Source organism: Myotis myotis, unplaced genomic scaffold (genome assembly GCF_014108235.1).
Source record: "Myotis myotis isolate mMyoMyo1 unplaced genomic scaffold, mMyoMyo1.p scaffold_m19_p_17, whole genome shotgun sequence".
In the NCBI taxonomy this organism is placed as follows: domain Eukaryota; kingdom Metazoa; phylum Chordata; class Mammalia; order Chiroptera; family Vespertilionidae; genus Myotis; species Myotis myotis.
The window spans coordinates 9,012,626-9,031,386 of NW_023416321.1; the positions used below are offsets into that span (position 1 = coordinate 9,012,626).

At 50.7% G+C, this 18,761-nt stretch overlaps 1 protein-coding gene across 3 annotated transcripts in view; it reads left to right on the forward strand.

The window, feature by feature from the left end:
- The first annotated feature begins 205 nt into the window (after positions 1-205).
- The window catches only part of PIP4K2B (phosphatidylinositol-5-phosphate 4-kinase type 2 beta), a 28,265-nt gene continuing 9,709 nt past the window's right edge, over positions 206-18,761 (forward strand). Inside the window, exons 1-7 of one of the 3 annotated variants that reach the window (XM_036339842.1) lie at positions 336-468; positions 6,085-6,232; positions 10,650-10,747; positions 13,039-13,135; positions 15,427-15,579; positions 16,844-16,990; positions 18,288-18,326. In XM_036339842.1, coding sequence (XP_036195735.1) covers positions 10,683-10,747; positions 13,039-13,135; positions 15,427-15,579; positions 16,844-16,990; positions 18,288-18,326 — 501 coding nt within the window. In that variant the 5' untranslated portion in view covers positions 336-468; positions 6,085-6,232; positions 10,650-10,682. Of the gene's footprint in view, positions 469-6,084; positions 6,233-9,460; positions 9,600-10,649; positions 10,748-13,038; positions 13,136-15,426; positions 15,580-16,843; positions 16,991-18,287; positions 18,327-18,761 lie in introns of those variants that run through there. The other 2 variants (XM_036339840.1, XM_036339841.1) reach the window with 2 other exon arrangements.

Below are 18,761 nucleotides of genomic sequence, written 5' to 3' on the forward strand. Positions count from 1 at the left end.
GGGGCGGCCGCAGCCTCCGGGGGACGGGCGGTACCACCCCAGCCGGGAGCTCGAGGGCCGGCCGGACGGTCCCACCGCCCGGGGGCGGGGTGCCGAGCGGGCTGGCCGGCTCCCTGGGGGCGGGGCGGGGAGGGCGGGGCCTGGGGCGGACGGAACCACCAGGGCGGGGTGGGGAGGTAACGGGACGGGCGCGACCATGGAGCGGTGAGGGAGCGGGGGTGGGGATCGGTCCGGGGGAGGCCTGGGGCCGCTGGCGTGTGCGCTGTCTCGGCCGCCCCCCCTTTCGCCGCCGCCGCCGCCGCCCCGGGCATGTCGTCCAACTGCACCAGCACCACGGCGGTGGCGGTGGCGCCGCTGAGCGCCAGCAAGACCAAGACCAAGAAGAAGCATTTTGTGTGCCAGAAAGTGAAGCTATTCCGGGCCAGCGAGCCGATTCTCAGCGTCCTGATGTGGGGGGTGAACCACACGGTAACCAGCTCCCCAGCGCGCTCCCACGCCCCCCGCCGCCCCCGGCCTTCGCCCCGCGGGCCCTGCCGGCGACGCCTGCAACCCCTCGCCCAGCCACTTGCACGCCCACCCCGCCCTTGCACGCCGTCCCGGCCGGGTGTGCGCTCCCCGTGCGCCACGCGAGGCCTGGTGTCTCCGTGGAACGCCGTGGCCGCCTCCCCTTCCCTCCAGCCCCTCTGGCTTCCTGCGTCGGCTGTGCTCGCTTCGGGCCGCCCCTGGAGCGCCGAGGGAAGGCCTGGGTGCGGGGGCATCGCCCGCATCCCCGCTCCCTCTCTTTGCGCCTGGCCCGGTGGGTTGCATGTGTCTCACCCCGGCTCCTTATACCCCGCTGCCAGCTCACTGTCTAGGTGACAGGGCAGGTGGCATTGGCCTGCCCGCCTGTGCCTCTATTTCTGGTCGCTTGGTTGGTGTGGCTCCTCAAAGTTTCCCGTCCTCCTGGCTACGGGGAATCCTTCCTGGGTTTCCTTTTTTCCTACTTGAACAAGATGTGCCACTGGAGAAGCACAGGCTTCCTTGAACCACAGACACTTGACCAGGGTGTTCCCGGGTTAGGGGGAAGAGAAAAGGTGAGGCCGGGTTTTAAGGACCGTTCATGGTAGACATAATGCTTTCCTGCTTTCTCCGATGGCATAGGACCGATGCTGTTCATGTCCAAGCCTTTGACTTCTCATTTATTTCGCCTTCTATTGTATGGCCATGCAGGGTGTGGTAATGGGTGGTGATTGGGATGGAGAGGGGTCCCCTGGATCCTTGGGGTGCTTTGAGATGGTCCAACGCTCCCTGTGAGGAAGCTGGGGCCCAGTCCAGAGTTTAGCTGGAGGGCTTTGTTTATGTCCTGTGCGTTCAGGGTCTATCTTTCTTCCTCTTCCAATCACTTGCCCCCCTGCACTCTGACCATTTCATTGTGAGTCCCTAGGCCAGGAATGAGCAAAAGAAGTCAAAGGACCGAAACAACCAGCTCCACCAAGTAAAAGTTTGCAGTGAGGAGGAGGAAGCTAATGGCTTGCATTTCCGTTCTTTAGTCCCCCTGGCTTTTCTGAACACCTGAGATGGCCAATAGACCACATGGTGATGGAGGGCCCCAGGGCCGGCAGGACTTTGCTTTGGTTTGGTAGATGGATAACCCATAGCCTGAGCCATGATTTTAGACCAGGGGTGGGCAAACTTTTTGACTCGAGGGCCACAATGGGTTCTTAAACTGGACCGGAGGGCTGGAACAAAAGCATGGATGGAGTGTTTGTGTGAACTAATATAAATTCAAAGTAAACATCATTACATAAAAGGGTACGGTCTTTTTTTTCAATAGTTTTATTCATTTCAAATGGCCGGATCCAGCCGCGGACCGTAGTTTGCCCACGGCTGTTTTAGACCTTTACCTCTAACATAGAGAAGCACCTGTGTAAGGCGAGGTCTTTCTTGGTTCTTGGGCAGGATGCTGTTTTCAGCACTGAGGTGAGGGTCCTGGCCACGGCAGGGAGTACGGCGGATTTAATGGCCAGGCCTCTGGGAACTGCTTCTGGCTGACAGTCCAGCAGTTCCTCCTGCTTCGTGCTACCTCAGGGGTCATTTGACATCAAAATGGGAACCCCGTGTCACTGCCTGGAAGTCAGTCCTTGATTTTGTCCTGCTGCCCGCCTCTCACTAGAAGGCATCCTTTCTGTGCAGAGAGCTGGTCGAGATCTGAGCCAGGAGTGCTGTGGACGCAGCTGTGTCCGGCGCTGTGGGCTGTGCTGGCCAGTGGTGCTGCTTGCGTGGCGTGTCTCCTTTGCCTCCTGTTCCTTGTCCTGTCTCTCAGCCGAGTGCCAGGGACAGCTGGGAATTATAGTCTTGTTAGAGAACCCGAATGTCTGCTCCACTGTGTGCACCTGTGCAGGGGCGTGTGCGTGGTGCTTGGTTTTCTGATAGGCAGGTGATCGGCTCAAGTGGGGGCATCAGGTGGAAGCCTCGGCCTGGCAGGGGGACGGGTGTATCTGTGATTCCTACTCAGGTGGGCGCAGCGGTCACCCTCTTGCTTTGCTAACTCAGTTTGTTTGAGGGCCAGCTGGGAAGGCGTTGACTGTAAGCAAGAGCCATGCCTCTGGGCATAATGAGCAGGCACCTCAGGGAAATGCTGGAGGCACCACAGCCCCGGACTGGCTGAGTGAGCTTCAGAGGTCACTTAGTCCCAAGTTTTGTTGCTTCAACTCAGCCTGTAATGCAGTGGTTCTCAACCTTGGCTGCACATGAGACTCACCTGGGAATCTTTAAAATCCTGATTTCTGGGCCTCATCCTCCGGAAATTCTGTTTCTTTGTTATTCATGTTGTGGCCTCACCCCATAACAAAGAAACAGAATTTCTGGAGGACGAGACCCAGAAATCAGGAATTTAAAGAGATTCCCAGGTGATTCTCATGTGCAGGCAAGGTTGAGAACCACTGGACTAGGATGAAGCCCATGAATTTGGTGGAGGAAGATTGTATAGGAAACAGGGAGAAAAATCAAGAGACTTTGGGTTTGTCAGGGAGAACTGAAGTTTTAATGGATGAAACACAGTTCAAAGGGTCTGGAATTATGGAAGAGGTAGCTTTTGAGAGGGGTGTGGAGACCAGAAGAGACAGACCTGACTTGATAACATGTTGCCCATGTTAGGAACCAGGCGTTGGTGAAGCCTCACCCAGGTGATCAGAAGGAATAGGAGCAATTGATGGTAACTCTGTGTTCCCACTTAGAAGTAACTCTGTTTAACCATCAGCCTTGGTCTTCAAAGTGGCTGCACCATTTTACATTTCCACTAGCAGTGTGTGGGTGTGGGGGGGGGGTCCTTGCCAACACTTGCTACTGTCTGTCTTTTTTTTATTGTAGCCATCCTAGTGGATGTGAAATGTTATCTCATTGTGATTTCAGTTTGTTTCTTTTGTAACTAGTGAAGTTGAACATCTTTTCACGTGCTTATTGGTCATATTTTATTTTCATTGGAGAAATGTCTATTAAGATGCTTTGCAAAAAAAAGTCCCTTTGCCCATTGAAAAAAAAGTTTTTGCATCTTTTAATTGGTTTATTTGTCTTTTTATTACTGAGTTGTAAGAGTCCTTGATATATTCTGGATACAAGTTACTTATTAGATATGTGATTTGCAAATATTTTATCCCATTCTTTGGGTTATCTTTTTCACTTTTTTGGTGTTTTCTTTTGAAGCTCAAGTTCTTAATTTTAATAAACTCAGACTTATCTTTTTTTTTTTTATTGTGCTTTTGGTGCCATATCTAAGAAGACTTTGCCTAACCCAAGGTCATGAAGATTTTTTCCCCTACATTTTCTCCTAAGAAAAACTGTTTTTTTAAAAAAATATATTTTATTGATCCTTTACGGAGAGGAAGGGAGAGAGATAGAGAGTTAGAAACATCAATGAGCTGCCTCCTGCACATCTCCCACTGGGGATGTGCCCGCAACCTAGGTACATGCCCTTGACCAGAATCGAACCCAGGACCTTTCAGTCCGCAGGTCGACACTCTATTCACTGAGCCAAACCGGTTTTGGCAAAAAACTCTTAAAAACAAAACAAAAAACTCTTATAGTTTTAGCTCTTATATTTAGGTTTGTAATCCACTTTGCATTAGTTTTTATGTATGGTGTGAGGAACAGATTCATTCTTTTCTTTTCTTTTTTTTTTTAGGCTTATTTATTTATTTTTTATTGATTTCAGAGAGGAAGGGAGAGGGATAGAGAGATTGAAACATCAATGAGAGAAGAATCATTGATTGGCTGCCTCCCGAATGCCCCCTACTCGGGGGGAATCGAGCCGGTAACCCAGGCATGTGCCCTTGGCCGGAATTGAACCTGAGACTCTTCAGTCCGCAAGCTGACACTCTATCCACTGAGCCAAACCAGCCAGGGCCAGATTCATTCTTAAGTTTGCTCATTCCTCTCCCACATTTCACCCCCATTCTGTCCATGCGTTTTATTTGCTCAGTGCAGACCCAGAACCTACTTTTCCTGCCTTTTTCTCTTGACCTGTTTCTTTAAAAATCTTAGGAAATACTTCTGCTCTAGTGAGGCCTTCGGATGAATTTGTCCTTTAGCAGGCTTTCCGACCTCATAGAGAACAGTGGGATTCAACAGGAGAAGAAAAGCCAGGGTATATAAACAAGGAATAAACTCAGGGGTGAATTTGTTGGCCCCTGTGGCTCTCTGGAGTTCTTGCCTTTCCCTCTCTGGAGTTTCAGGTCTTGCTGGGGCTCTTGGTCTGAGAGTGTGGTTCCCAATACGTCATGTTTTCGGATGGTGGCAGGTAACAAATGTTTGTCAGTGGTAGCCAGCCCATAGCTGAGTCACCCTCGGAACCCTGGGACGTGTCAGGAATCCTGTATGCCCAGCCCACACCTCCTGGGTAGCAGTTCCAATGAAGGTCACACAGGGAAGTGGAGGCTTCTGGGATCAGCAGTTCATCAGACTGGAACTGGTGGCTGAATTTTCATCTCCAGTAGGATCAGCATAGAGTGAACTCTGCTTTTAAGTTGTTCCTCATTCAGCTTGGTTAACCTCCTCTTTATTTATGCTAATGGCTCATGGAGTTAATCATGTGGATAATCCAAAACCACTTCTATGAAAAGAGACACAACAAACTTACCATCCTTACATGTTATATTTAGTGTGACGTTCGAATGAGTGAGCCTTCCACAGTGCACTTCTGCTGAAGGTGCAAGAGGTTGGTCCAGATATGTGCACATAGTGAAGGAAGGGCGCATCTTCCTGTAACGTTGCTTTGGTCATGACCTTTCATGCTTCAAGACATTCAGTCACTCCCCTTTGCCGACCAAATAAAGTTGATTCCCTCCCTGGCATTTAAGATTCTTTACAGTCTGGTCATAGCCTCAATAACTAATGTTAATCTTCCTTCCCATCCTCCAGACCATGACCCCCTGGCATGGCCACACTAGCTTTGCTGTATCTTTTTGTCTTTATCCTAATGTTAGCCATCCTTCAATCCCCTTTTTCTAGCCATCCAGCCCTCCACCCAGCGTCTGCTGTGCAACCACTATGTGCCAGTCAGAATAATGGCTAAGATAGTCTCTTCTTTTGTAGGGGCTCACAGCCTAGTGGAGAAATCAAACATGTAAACAAATAATTACCAAAGTGAATGTGACACTTAGAATATAAAGATGCACAGAGGAATGAGCAACTAAATCCACCTGGGGGAGCAAGGAAGCGCTTGCAGAGAAAGTGTCATTTAGCCAGATCTTAGATGGCTCTCTAGCTTTAGTCCTTCTTCTACTCTTGCTGCCACAGTCTATCACCTAAACTATTGTAATGGCCCCATAAATGATCTTACTGCTTATTGTTTTTGCCCTTTCCAGTCCTTACTTGGCTTTGATTCCAGAATTACCTTTGTGTATCACCCATCTGATCATGTGAATTGCCAGACTTGAACCTGAGAGGACTCCCCATTGCCTGCGTAGTTGAGTCCAAATTTATCATCTAGTGGACAAGCCTAAGTTCAAATCCAGGCTCTCCCCCTGATTGTTGGTATAGCTTTTGAGTAGTAATTTTTCTCTCTTGCGTTTCATTTTCCCTAAAATGAGCACACCACTTTTCCTGAAGATTATTAGGAAAGGAAAACTCTACCTTAGTCGAGTAGCTGCCCATGAGAAGATTGTACAACACAGTATGAAGAACCCAGGTGTTGGCCCCAGGCAGGCCTGGGAGCACATCCTGAGTCTACACATCTGTCTGTGTGACCTTGAGCAAGGTACCTTCAGCCTCTTTTGCAAAATCAAATTAATACCTTATGTAACTATTAAGGATAGGAGTAATAGCAGAGACAGAATATGAATGACATTATGACATATACAATAATATAAAGCACTTACAGGCATTCAATAAATAGAAGCAGATGTTATTTAATTGATAATATGCTAGACCATTCACCTATCTTTCCTGTATTATCTCTCTACTTTTTAAAAAAATAATATATTTTTAAAAATATTTTTATTGATTTCAGAGAGGAAGGGAGAGGGGGAGAAAGAAACGTCAGTGATGAGAGAGAATCACTGATTGGCTGCCTCTTGCACACCCACTACTGGGGGTCAAGTCCAGCACCCAGGCGTGTGCCCTGACTGGGGATCGAATCTTGACCTGGTTCATAGGTCAACCACTGAGCCACCTTGGCTGGGCACAACTCTGAGCCTTGGTTCCGACTGTTCTCACAGCCTGGAATTCCCTTCCTCTCATTTTTTTTGAGATCTACCATTCTAGACCTTTCTTATGTATATTTCTCTGTGGCTTCCTCTAGCAACCAACTCTCTCTTCAGTCAGAATCAATCACTTTTTTTTTTTTAATCCTCACCTGTGAATATTTTTTCCATTGATTTTTAGAGAGAGTGGGAAGGAGGGAGGAAGGGAAAGAGACAGAGAGACATCAGTTGCAGAGAGACACATCAATTAGTTGCCTCCCACACACCTCCCAACAGGGGCCAGGGGTTGAACCTGCAACCCAGGTACGTGCCCTTGACTGGGAATCAAACCCGAGACTCTGGTTCTCAGGCCGATGCTCTAACCACTGAGAAACTGGACTAGGGCAGAATCAATCTTTTCTTTTTTAAAATATATTTTTATTGATTTCAGTGAGGATGGGAGAGGGAGAGAGAGAGATAGAAACATCAATGATGAGAGAGAATCATTGATCGGCTGGCTGCCTTCTGCACACCCCACCCTGGCGATCAAACCTGCAACCTGGGCAAGTGCCCTGACTGGGAATGGAACCGTGACCTCTTGGTTCATAGGTCGATGCTCAACCTCTGAGCTACGTCAGCCGGACGAATCAATCATTTCTTAATCTGTTTTTCCATCTCCCTTTAGAACTACAGCATCCTCACATTGTATTAGTTACTTGTCTGTCTTCCCAGCTAAACAGAGACACGTCTTACCACTGTTTGTGTCCCCAGCTTCTGGCACAGCACTGGCCTGTAGTAAGGCCCTCAATACATTGAGTGGAAAAGTAAACTGAAGTTTGGCAGTCTGTGCCAGATCAGGAAAGACCCAGAGGGGAAGGAGTTAAAACGGCCCTGAGGTTGATGAGCCAGGGGAGATTTTTAAGCTGGGGTGTAACATGATCTTGTAGATGCCTCCAGTGTCAAGTGCTCTTGGCAATAGCAGAAGGGGCATGAGGTGCCCTGTTTCCAGCCTGATGTGTGAGGCCAGGAGTCTGACTCTCTGCCCCTACCAACCTCGCCCTTCTCTGAACATCAGCTGCTCCTGGTGCCCGCCCTTTGTTCTCACTAGCTTGTACACTACTTGACTTCCACTTCCACTGTAGCGTGGGTTTGTCTCGTCTCCCTGATAAGAGGCTCAGCCGCCTACTTTGGTGTCACAGTGTTTCCCCCCACTGCGTGGCCCCTCTTCCCTAACATACATGAAGCATGTAGTAGGTATTTCAGTAAGTGCTTGTTGAGTTGAAATTGAATAGGACTCTGGGGATAAAAAATTTAGCACAACTAAAATAAAGAGGCACAGCTAATCCCCAGAGTGAATCATCCACATGTGGTCCAGGGGGAATGAGCGGGGCGTCTACATAGTTCAGATGTATGGATTGTTGACCCATATACTATCGCAGAAATCTCCCACTCTTCGGTTGTGTGGTCAAGAATCGAGAAGGAATGAGAGCCAAAAACTAACCAGCTTCACCACCATTCACACGACGCTGCACTGAGAGTCACCGAGAGGATTGGTGGATAGAGCATTCCTGAGTAGCTAGCGCCTGTTAGAACAGTTCCTCCTGGCTGAGGGGCCATTGGCCCCTCGCGAGCAAAGGTTTGAGTCTTTTCTAGTTCTCCAGTACCAAGCCCTGGCCTCGGCACCGAGCTTGGACATGCGATCAACCCAGAACCAATTCGTAGCACGTGCTAGAACATTCTGGTGTAAAACCGTCCTCTTTGAGCCAATGGTACGTTCTTTCGAGCATGAGGATACGAGCTAGAAAAGGCAGAATTGCTGAGAGCCATGAACTTCTTCAACTCTCAGAGCCAAGCTTACCATGCCAGGAAAACGGAAGCGGACAGCCACCATGGACTGTCTCTGTTGGCAGAAAAGCAAGGAAGTGGAACGGCTTCCTCCGTGGCACACACTTAGCAGGCGGGGTCCCCGTGCGCACCCTGGGAGTGGCAGCTGGTGAGGCTGTGTGTGTGTGTGTGTGTGTGTGTGTGTGCGCGCCCGGCCCTTTAGCCGATGGCAGGCATCGCAGAGCTGGATGCTGGAAATTTTAAGTAAAGTTTGATGAGTTTCCACAGACGTACATCTACCCATGTAATCATCACTCCAAACGACATAGAGAACGTTGCTGTCACCTCAGAATCACACCTCTCAGCTTCCTTTACAGTTAGCTCCCTCTCAGGCCAACCCAGGCCACCTCTTAGTGGATTTCTCCCACGTGGATTCCTGTTCTAGAATGTCATATCGATGGAATCATACAGCCTATACTCCTGTATCTGTGCTAGTCTGTTTTCCCCAGCAGTTCATTGTTTCTCTGCCCCACTACAGGTTCCCACCACCCTACGGTCCCTCCTCCTCCCCACACACCCTCTGCCTTTCTTAATTTCCCCACATGTCAATTGGATATTTCACCAACTCCAGGAAGGTATTCACCAGCCCGGTTACTGCATTAACTTGAACTTCCTCTCTCTTCAGATATTTCTAAATAAAAATGGTTTGGAACATAAAAGGGGCAGCAAATTAAATGCCATTTCCCCCCATTTATGGTTCTGGAGGTGCCCTAATGACTCTAGGTTATTCCCTGGTTGCCACATGGGGCCTCATTGACATAATGGGATTTGCCAGGGAAGTATCTGGGAGACCCCGGCTATGCTCTCCCTCCCCCCCTATCCATTAAGTCAGGACTGAGGTTTCCGCTGTAAATCCTGAATGCATTAGTGGCAACTGAGTTGAGGTCAAATGTCAAATACTCTGCTGTGATGGGAGAGGACATCTGTGGCTAATTAGCCCACTAATTGGCAAACTGGGAATGGGGAAGTGAAGGATTTGCCCTCAGTTCTGCACCAATGGGAAGCCAGCTCCCTGTCCTGGCTGCAGCTCCCTCAAGGGGGATGAAAGACGATGAGAAGGTATGTTTGCAGTGGGGGCAAAATACCCCGCCCCATCTCCCCCCCTGTTATCATAAGGCAGGACACAGCTTTAAGAACTGGCCCTACTTTAATCAGAGAGTAAAGTGAGACAGTGGCCAGCTATCTCTACCTCTTCTGCTCACTGTAAATTGAATCCTTTACTTTGGAGATGAGTTATATACCCAGTTCTTTTCCTGCCCTAGCTGATTTCTCTCTCTCTCTCTCTCTCTCTCTCTCTCTCTCTCTCTCTCTCTCTCTCTCTCTCTCTCTCTCTCTTTCTCTCTCAGAGAAAGAGAGAGAGTGTGTGTGCACGGGGGGGTGGGGGGGTGGGGGGGTGGTGGAGATGGGAAGACATTTTCCGCTTATTTATGCATTCATTGGTTGATTCCTGTATGTGCCCTGACTGGGGATTGAACCCCAAACCTTGGCATATCAGGATAATGCTCTAAACTACTGAGCTACCTGGCCAGGGCCTAAGCTGATTTCTTGAGTGACCCACAATTTGTATGAAGGTGTTCAAAGGCCTCAATACTCACATAGGTTGGGTGACATTTATTCATTGATCCATTATTGCATCTGACAAATATTTACATAGTACCTGCTATATGCACATCCTGGGACCAAGTACTACAGAGCCCCTAAAGATCAGTTAGATGGTATTTGCTTACAAAGATCAATACTACGGTCTTGCCTAGGTTATAGTCTAGCAGACTTATGAGGTTTATAAGCATTAACTACAAATGAGGGAGGCTGGGAGATGGCCAAAAGGTGGACACACCAGGAACTCTAACATGGGAAAGAACATTTACGGTCTAGATAGAATCATGGAAAGATTTATGGAAGAGGTGCCTTTTGAGCTGGACCCTATCAGGTGGGGAGAATTTTAGTAGATGGAGATGATGTTGGGAAGAGAAGAGCAGAAATAAAGACAAGGAGGGAATCCTTGGACATGTTTTTTTGGTGAGATGGTGGCATCCACATTGTAGCATATTATCTGTCTGAGGCAGGAGGCCTCCGAGCTGCGGACCTCACTTTTCCTTTGCTTTGCAGATCAATGAGTTGAGCAATGTCCCTGTTCCTGTCATGCTGATGCCAGATGACTTCAAAGCGTACAGCAAGATCAAGGTGGATAATCATCTCTTCAATAAGTAAGTTGCCTGTTGAGTGGACTCAAGTTTTGTGGGCAATCCTTTCCCTTAAAGCAAAGAGCTTCTGAAACCTTGTGTAAGGCGGGGCAAGCCAGCACCTGGCAGGGTGTAATGACAGAGCTGAAAAACTGGCTGGAAAAACGCATTCATTATGGACCTCTCTCCCAGTTGTCTTGTCATCTCATCCTTTATCAGCTATCTCCAGGGTCCCTCAGGGCATGTGGCTCTGCCCAGCGTGATTCATCCAGGGCCAGTTTGAGAAGTGAGCTGCTCAGGAGCTGAGGTATCCCGTATGAGGCTGACAGTAGTGGCCCTATCTTGATCTTAGTCTGAGGCAAGAAGCTGCCTGCCACGATTCTGGCCTGGGATGCACCCAAGCTCTTTTCTCTCCAACTGTGTGTGATCAACAGGCTGAGCATGGTGCCCGAGGGCGCCATCCAAAGTAATTCTTCCCATTTTTGTTCCTTGTGGCTTCTTGGGTTAACATTAGGGCCTGAAAGTTGTCTCAGGCCATGTTGAAGCAGCCATCTCACCTGGCACAGATTGGGGTCTGCTCTAAGCCAGTGGTCGGCAAACTGCGGCTCACGAGCCACATGCGACTCTTTGGCCCCTTGAGTGTGGCTCTTCCTAAGCCTTAGGAGTACCCTAATTAAGTTAATAACAATGTACCTACCTAGATAGTTTAAGTTTAAAAATTTGGCTCTCAAAAGAAATTTCAAATTTCTCTAAAAGAAATTTCAATCGTTGTACTGTTGATATTTGGCTTTGTTGACTAATGAGTTTGCTGACCACTGCTCTAAGCCCTTTGGAGACCTTGCTTTTTATCCTACTACTAGAGGTCTGGTGCATGAAATTCATACACTGGTAGGGTCCCTAGGCCTGGCCAGCTATCAGGGGCCTTCCTTCATTCCGCACTGCCCCCTGGTGGTCAGCACATGTCATAGCAAGCAGTCGAATTTCTGGTCTCCTGAGGGGACAATTTGCATATCGGGCTTTTATATATAGATAGATGGGTCATCTCAGAAACTGTTTTCCGCTCACACTCTCTTCCTTTCTGCATTTGAATCCTGGTTTCACTCTCCATTGTTCCACAGTCCTCACCGCCTCACCAGCGGGGCTCTGTCACCCCACCAGTCTCAGACTGTGAGCTGGGAGGAGAAGCTTGATTTGAAAATGTCCCTTAGTGACCTCTTTCTGCCGTAGTAATGACATCATCTTATTCTAGAAGCTGGGGGCGTACAGGAGGCAGCCGATGGATGTTGATGTTTTTCTCTCATCGATGTTTCTGTCTCTCTCTTGCTCTCCCTTCCTCTCTCTCTCAAAAAAAACAAAAACACATGATAAAAATATATTTAAAAATAAATAAATAAATAAATAAACTCGCATGCACAAAATCACCTAGAGTTTTTGTTAAAAATGAAGCTTTCTGGCCCTGGCCGTTGTGGCTCAGTTAGTTGCAGCATTGTCCTGTACACCGAAAGGTCAGGGCACATAACTAGGTTGTGGGTTTGATTCCCAGTTGGGGTGCAAACAGGAGGTAACCAGTTAAGGTTCCCCTCACATCGATGTCTCTCTCTCTCTCCCCCTTTCCCTTTATCTGTAAAATTAGTGAGGACATATCCTTGGCTGAGGATTAAATGTTTAAATTTTTAAAAATGCCCTACCTGGTTTGGCTCAGTGGATAGAACATCAGCCTGCAGACTGAAGGGTCCCAGGTTTGAGTCCAGTCAAGGGCACATGCCTGGGTTGCAGGCTCAATTTCCAATGGGGGGGCGTGCAGGAGACCGCTGATCAATGATTCTCTCTTATTTTTTTTAAAATATATTTTATTGATTTTTCACAGAGAGGAAGGGAGAGAGACAGAGAGTCAGAAACATCAATGAGAGAGAAACATCGATCAGCTGCCTCCTGCACATCTCCCACTGGGGATGCGCCCGCAACCCAGGTACACGCCCTTGACCGGAATCGAACCTGGGACCCTTTAGTCCGCAGGCCGACGCTCTATCCACTGAGCCAAACCGGTTTCGGCTGATTCTCTCTTATTATTGATGTTTCTATCTCTCCCTCTCCCTTCCTCTCTGAAATTAATAAAAATGTATTTTAAAAAATAAATTAAAATAAAAAGAAGCTTTCCAGGCTCAGCTCCTGAATTTCTGGAGGCTAGAACCTTACATGGTAAGCACTGCAGATTGTTCAGGTCCTGGTGCTCCATGGACCACACGCTGAGAGTTCTGATGTGAGAATTAAGATAAGCAAGATGTTCACAAAGACCTGCCTCTGCTTTTCCCCAGGGAGAACCTCCCCAGCCGCTTCAAGTTTAAGGAGTACTGCCCCATGGTGTTTCGAAATCTTCGGGAAAGATTTGGGATTGACGATCAGGATTACCAGGTACAGGTGTCTTTGCAAGATCGGAAGGATTAGAGAGTGGAGTGGGGCCAGGAAGCCACAGGACAAGTCGAGCAAAAGTGTCTGCTGTTCCTGGGCTGTGCCTCCCGGCCATGCTTCGCCCCAGCCCAGGCTGCCTTCTTTCCGTGCTGGTGGCTCTTGGAGGGGAGGGCCTTAGAAGTGCTTCCTATGATGTCTCACAGGCTCAGGACCCTCTTCTTGGAGGAGAGGGATTGCAGAGCTGCTTCATGTTGGCCTGACATTCCCAGTGGAGACAGAAGCAGCCTTCTCCTTCATAACTGGACTTACAGAGAGAGAATTGTTGCCAGCGGGAGATGAGGCCTCTTAAAGCACATAAGACAGATTAGAAAAGGGAGACTTTAAGGGTAGTGTAATCTCTTGCCAGATCGGAGTGCCACCTCCTAAACTTGTCCCCTGTCCCGATGTTGGGAGGGGGTAAGGCATGGCAGGAAACTGCCCTCTTCAGGGGGTGGTCATGTCACGGAGGACTTGGTCCTATTGGGAGGAATGAATCCCAATACCAGGGACATCTGAGTGTAACTGACAGTCTGTGGTTTCTGTCACTTCCCCACCTAGCACCTTCCCTGCACCTTCCTCCCTCGGTAGACAGCCTTTGGTGGAGAATCTTCCCCTTCACTTTTGTAGCAGTAAGACATCCAGCTGACTTTCCATTGTCTGGGGGAAAAGGAGTGGCCAGCCTGGGGAAATCTAAAACCGATGCCCCAGTCTTTTAAAACACTGTAAGTCCTCCACCCCACGCCCAGTCCGCCTTCCCCAGCGTAGCTCAGGACAAGCAGATGCGTGAGTCTCCCTCCCCTCTCTCCTCACGCTGCAAGGCCTCCTGCAAAGATGTGTCCTGAAGGGGAGGGTGAGAGCATGTGAGAGGAGGAGATGCCAGGGGCTTGGGCGAGCAGGAAGGTCTAAGAGGTACTGGGAGGTCCCTCCAGCCCCTCGGTTAGGAGCAAATCTGAAAGGAAATCGTGGCCGACTGGAGCCTGAGGCTTTCTGAAAACTTCTTGCCATAGTTGCAACCCAGGCAACCTGCTCGGACCTCTTCCTCCCACTGCGGCTCCTCCCCCCCCCGGCCATCTAACCGCATCCTCTCCGTGTCTGCATTTTTCCTCTAATAGCCTCGTGGGCAAATGATTGTGCTCACAAGTGAAATAGGGCAGGGAGGATGGTGTTCAATGAGGGACTCTGTCCTCTGGGACTGCCAGTGATTTAGAGTCAGAAATGCTGCCTGAGAAAGAGGCAGGGATACAGCTCGTCTTCCCACCGGGCTTGAGGCCTCTCCATCTTCCTGGTGGAGGACCAGGCTGGGAGAGCGAGGCCCTCAGTCACGTAGGGCTGGGGACACCCTGTTTTGGGGTGTGCCCCTCTAGTTTAGAGAGCCGCTCACCACTTCAGACTTTAGTGGTGCTCCCTTCTCACGAGGAGGCTTGAGGTGAAGGTAAAGAGTTGGGTCCCAGGTAAGAGACGAGAAAAGGGCTGAGAGAGGAGGCGTTTCTGTGAGCAGATCTCTGTGTTTTCCTGGCATTTCCCTCCCTGCCTTGCCTCCCAAAGGTCTTTCCCAGTGTCTGCTTGGTGAACACATCCCCTTGGGTTGCCTCACCTTCCCCGACTCCTCTTGAGGCTCCCACAGCTCTCTGAGCCTAATGGGATGGGGCCTCGAGGAGGAGCAGGTACAGACCAGAAACGCCCCCGCCCTGCGCAGATAAGCAGGAGTGTGAGGCGAAGGGAGAGGTGTTGGGCAGAGGTGGGACCAGCGTTCTGCGTAGGGAAGGGTTTCCGAGCTGCAGGGCACACACAGGGAAGAGAGACCACTGCCTATCGTTTATTTATGCGAGGCCTCTCCATCATTTCCTGAGCTTTGTTTTTGTCATCCTAAGAGACCCGGAAAATCCCTTCGCTCTGCCTCCTGGTGTTCCAGGTGAGGAAACGCAGGCGTAGGGAAGTTACGTGGGTCACATCACATGCGAGTGGCAGGATTAGAACCCAGGTCCCTACCGTCGGGGGTAGCTGTCTGGGATCAGAAAGAAAGGAAGTATTTCACAGTAAATCCTCTTCCCATCCCAGTCAAAGATGGGGACCAGCTCTCGTCACTCTTGAGGAAGACTTTTGGGAGAGATATGACCTTCCCATGAGTAAAAGGGCGGTAAGGTCCCATCTGTCTCCGTGTCATTGGCCTTAGAGCAACGGCCCATAACAGGAGACTCGGAGTCAGAGTCCTGCTCCCCTCCCAAGACCGGCTCGCTTTTGTCTCGGCCCCTCAGAACTCAGTGACGCGCAGCGCCCCCATCAACAGCGACAGCCAGGGCCGGTGCGGCACACGCTTCCTCACCACCTACGACCGGCGCTTCGTCATCAAGACCGTTTCCAGTGAGGATGTGGCGGAGATGCACAACATCTTAAAGAAGTACCACCAGGTACGGTGAGTCCCGAGCCTGGACCGCAGGGTGGGTTGGGAGAGGGAGCGAGCCCTGGGGAGCTTCTTGGAGAGACGGGTCCTCTGGTGATGGAGATGCTTCCTGACAGCCAGGCACGTGGCCCTCCTGGACCCGTGTCTGTGAGGAGAAATTTAAAGGGAAGGACGAAGGCATATTCCTGACTCTGTCCCAGCTGAACAGCTGCTGCTTTTTTTGTTTGTTTGTTTTCTTTATTGATTAAGGTATTACGTATGTGTCCTCATCCCCCTTTTGCCCCACCCCCACCCCCGCTCATGCCCTCACCCCCCTGGTGTCTGTGTCCATTGGTTATGCTTATATGCATGCATTCAAGTCCTTGGGTCGATCTCTGCTGCTGCTTCTTTTTTTTCTTTTTTTAATATATTTTATTTATTTTTTACAGAGAGGAAGGGAGAGAGATAGAGAGTTAGAAACATCAATGAGAGAGAAACATCAATCAGCTGCCTCCTGCACATCTCCTACTGGGGATGTGCCCACAACCCAGGTACATGCCCTTGACCGGAATCGAACCTGGGACCCTTCAGTCCGCAGGCTGACGCTCTATCCACTGAGCCAAACCGGTTTCGGCTCTGCTGCTTCTTGCCAGAGTTGGGAAGTTTTCACACTCATTTCTTCTGAAAGTGGTCCCGTCGGCCCAGCAGGGTTGCTTTTCTTCCCATTCCTCCTCCCCACCCATCTGGGGCGGGCCCGTGAGAGAAGGCATATTCCTGACTCTGTCCCATGCTGATCCGAGTGCCTGCCCCAGGCCTGCCGGCGTCTTCGGGGAAAGCTGGCTGCTCTCTGGGGCACCTGAGAAGTGGTGACAGGGACGTCTAGTCTCTGGGGAATTACAGCCGGAAACCCTGGGGCCGGACCGGGGTGAGAGCTTGTGTTAGGGAGCATTCTGTTTTCCCAGACAGCCAGGCACAGCCGGCCTCTGCAGCCCCTCTCTGCCCTGTGGCTTCCCCGTTTCAGGCCGCGGAGGAGATGCCACCTAGACTAGTGATTTTCCTACAGAGGAACCCCAGCAATATGAAACCGCAGGCTCTGCACTGCCTGCTCAGCCTCCCGCTCTGTTATGCCAGTTGAGGGTGGGGGTGGCTGCTGCCTGTTGTAAGTCTGAGGAACCCCGTGACTTCACATAACCCAGTTTAGAGTCCCAGACAGGGAGCGTTTTAGCCTGGGGAGAGCCCCGTCTATCCTGGCACCTTCCTACGCTCCTTAGCCTTCCTGCCTTCCTTTCTAGTTCATAGTGGAGTGCCACGGCAACACCCTTTTGCCACAGTTCCTGGGCATGTACCGCCTGACCGTGGATGGTGTGGAAACCTACATGGTGGTCACCAGGAACGTGTTTAGCCATCGGCTCACTGTACACCGCAAGTATGACCTCAAGGTAAAGGGGTCTGCGTTTCCCAGCTCTGTGGCTGCTCTCCCCCCTGGGGCTCGGAAGGGCCGTGATTCCAACTGCCACGTAATGGGAAAGCCAGAACATATGTGACATGGACAGGCAGCTCTGGAGTTGATGATGTCTAGTTCTTGTGGGCCAAAGGCTGTGTGACGTCCAGGTGACAGTGACAGGAGGTTACTTAAGCCCCCACTGTACCACATTTATGTAACAACTAGAGGTGGGGTCCCTTGGCCTGGTCGGCAGGGATCCGGCCAAAATCGGCCCTCCGACATCCCCCGAGGAGTCCCAGATTGTGAGAGGGTGGTTCTCGGGTGATGCACCCCGGAATCGGGCTCCCTCCTCTCTGGTTCTGGGTGCATCACCCAAGAACCGCAGCTGCCAAGTGACTGCAGCTCCTGTATTGAGCTCCTGCCCCCTGGTGGTCAGTGCACGTCATAGCTACTGGCCGGTTGGCCAGTCGGCTGGTTGCTTAGGCTTTTATATATATAGATTGATGCTCTGTGACTCCTGGCAGTGGGATGGGACAGGCTGTTCTAGATGCACACACACTGGCATCTGCCCAGACCCCGTCGACTGACAGCACAAGTGCTTTTCTAGGCACTGAAGAGAGCACACTTTGCCTGTGAACCCGTGCTCGCTGTGCTGACACCTCACTTCCTGACTTCACCAGTTGCCTTGCACCATTGTCCCCCTGCTGCAGCGGCACTGGCTTCTGGTCCATCCCTGCAGAGTTTGTGCTCCCTCCTCCCTGAGATGCCACGCAGGCTGCCTGAATTATTTACCTCCCTGCCCTTTGTCTACCTCCACCTTCCCCCATCTCATTACTTCCTACACACCCTTCTGAGCTCAGCGCAGGTATCACTTGTTTCCCGAAGCAGGCCTTGGCCACCTTCCCTCTCCAATCCAGGCCCCTCCCTGTGCTTCGGGCTCTCAGAGTATCCTGTGTCCTCTCCTGGACCACTCAGCACCATTGTGGTTAATGGATTAATTCATGTGTAGCTACTGCTTAATGCCTGCCTCCCCTGTTGGAAGGGAAGTTCGTCAAGGGCAGGCACTGAGACTCCTGGCACAGTCCTGTTTCCTGAGCAGGACGTGGGTGTAGTCAGAGCTCTGTGAACCGTCTGTGACAGAGGAAGTGAACCAGTTGCTGCCTCCTGGCCCCTCTAGGGTTCTAACCAGACTGCTTCTGTTCACCTGCTGCCTCTCCCCAAAGACTGGGGCATGTTTTCTCGCTCAATGGAATTTGCCTCAGCTGGACTTCTGATGCCTCTTATCCTTTCAGGGTTCTACTGTTGCCAGAGAAGCGAGTGACAAGGAGAAGGTATGCTGGGGCCGGTGCTGATCAAACGTAGAATGGGTTGGCTTGGAATGCGAAACACCTATTGGCCATCCTGTCCCTTCCTCCATCACAGCCCCTAGTCCACTTCCCAGACGTGCAGTCTGCCAGAGCTCTAAGCACCTGCCTAGCCTCAGCCTCAGCCTCCGCTCAGCCTCGCCTTGGTCTCCAGCCTTTTAGCTCGGCCCTTGCTGGGCTCGTCATCGTCCTGGAGGGCTGGCGGTGTCCACGTCATGGTCCATCCTGAATCAGTGGGTGGCTGCCTGACCCCTGCGGCAGGCCGGGCCCGGCAGGAAGGCATGCTGTGGTCGGTCCTCGTTGTTGGGCAGGTGCCACGCAGTTGCCATCCCTGTCTGCCCGAAGCCTGGGACTGCAGCCTCCTGTGCTGAGCTGTTGATTGGGCAGGTTGTCCGTCTGTGC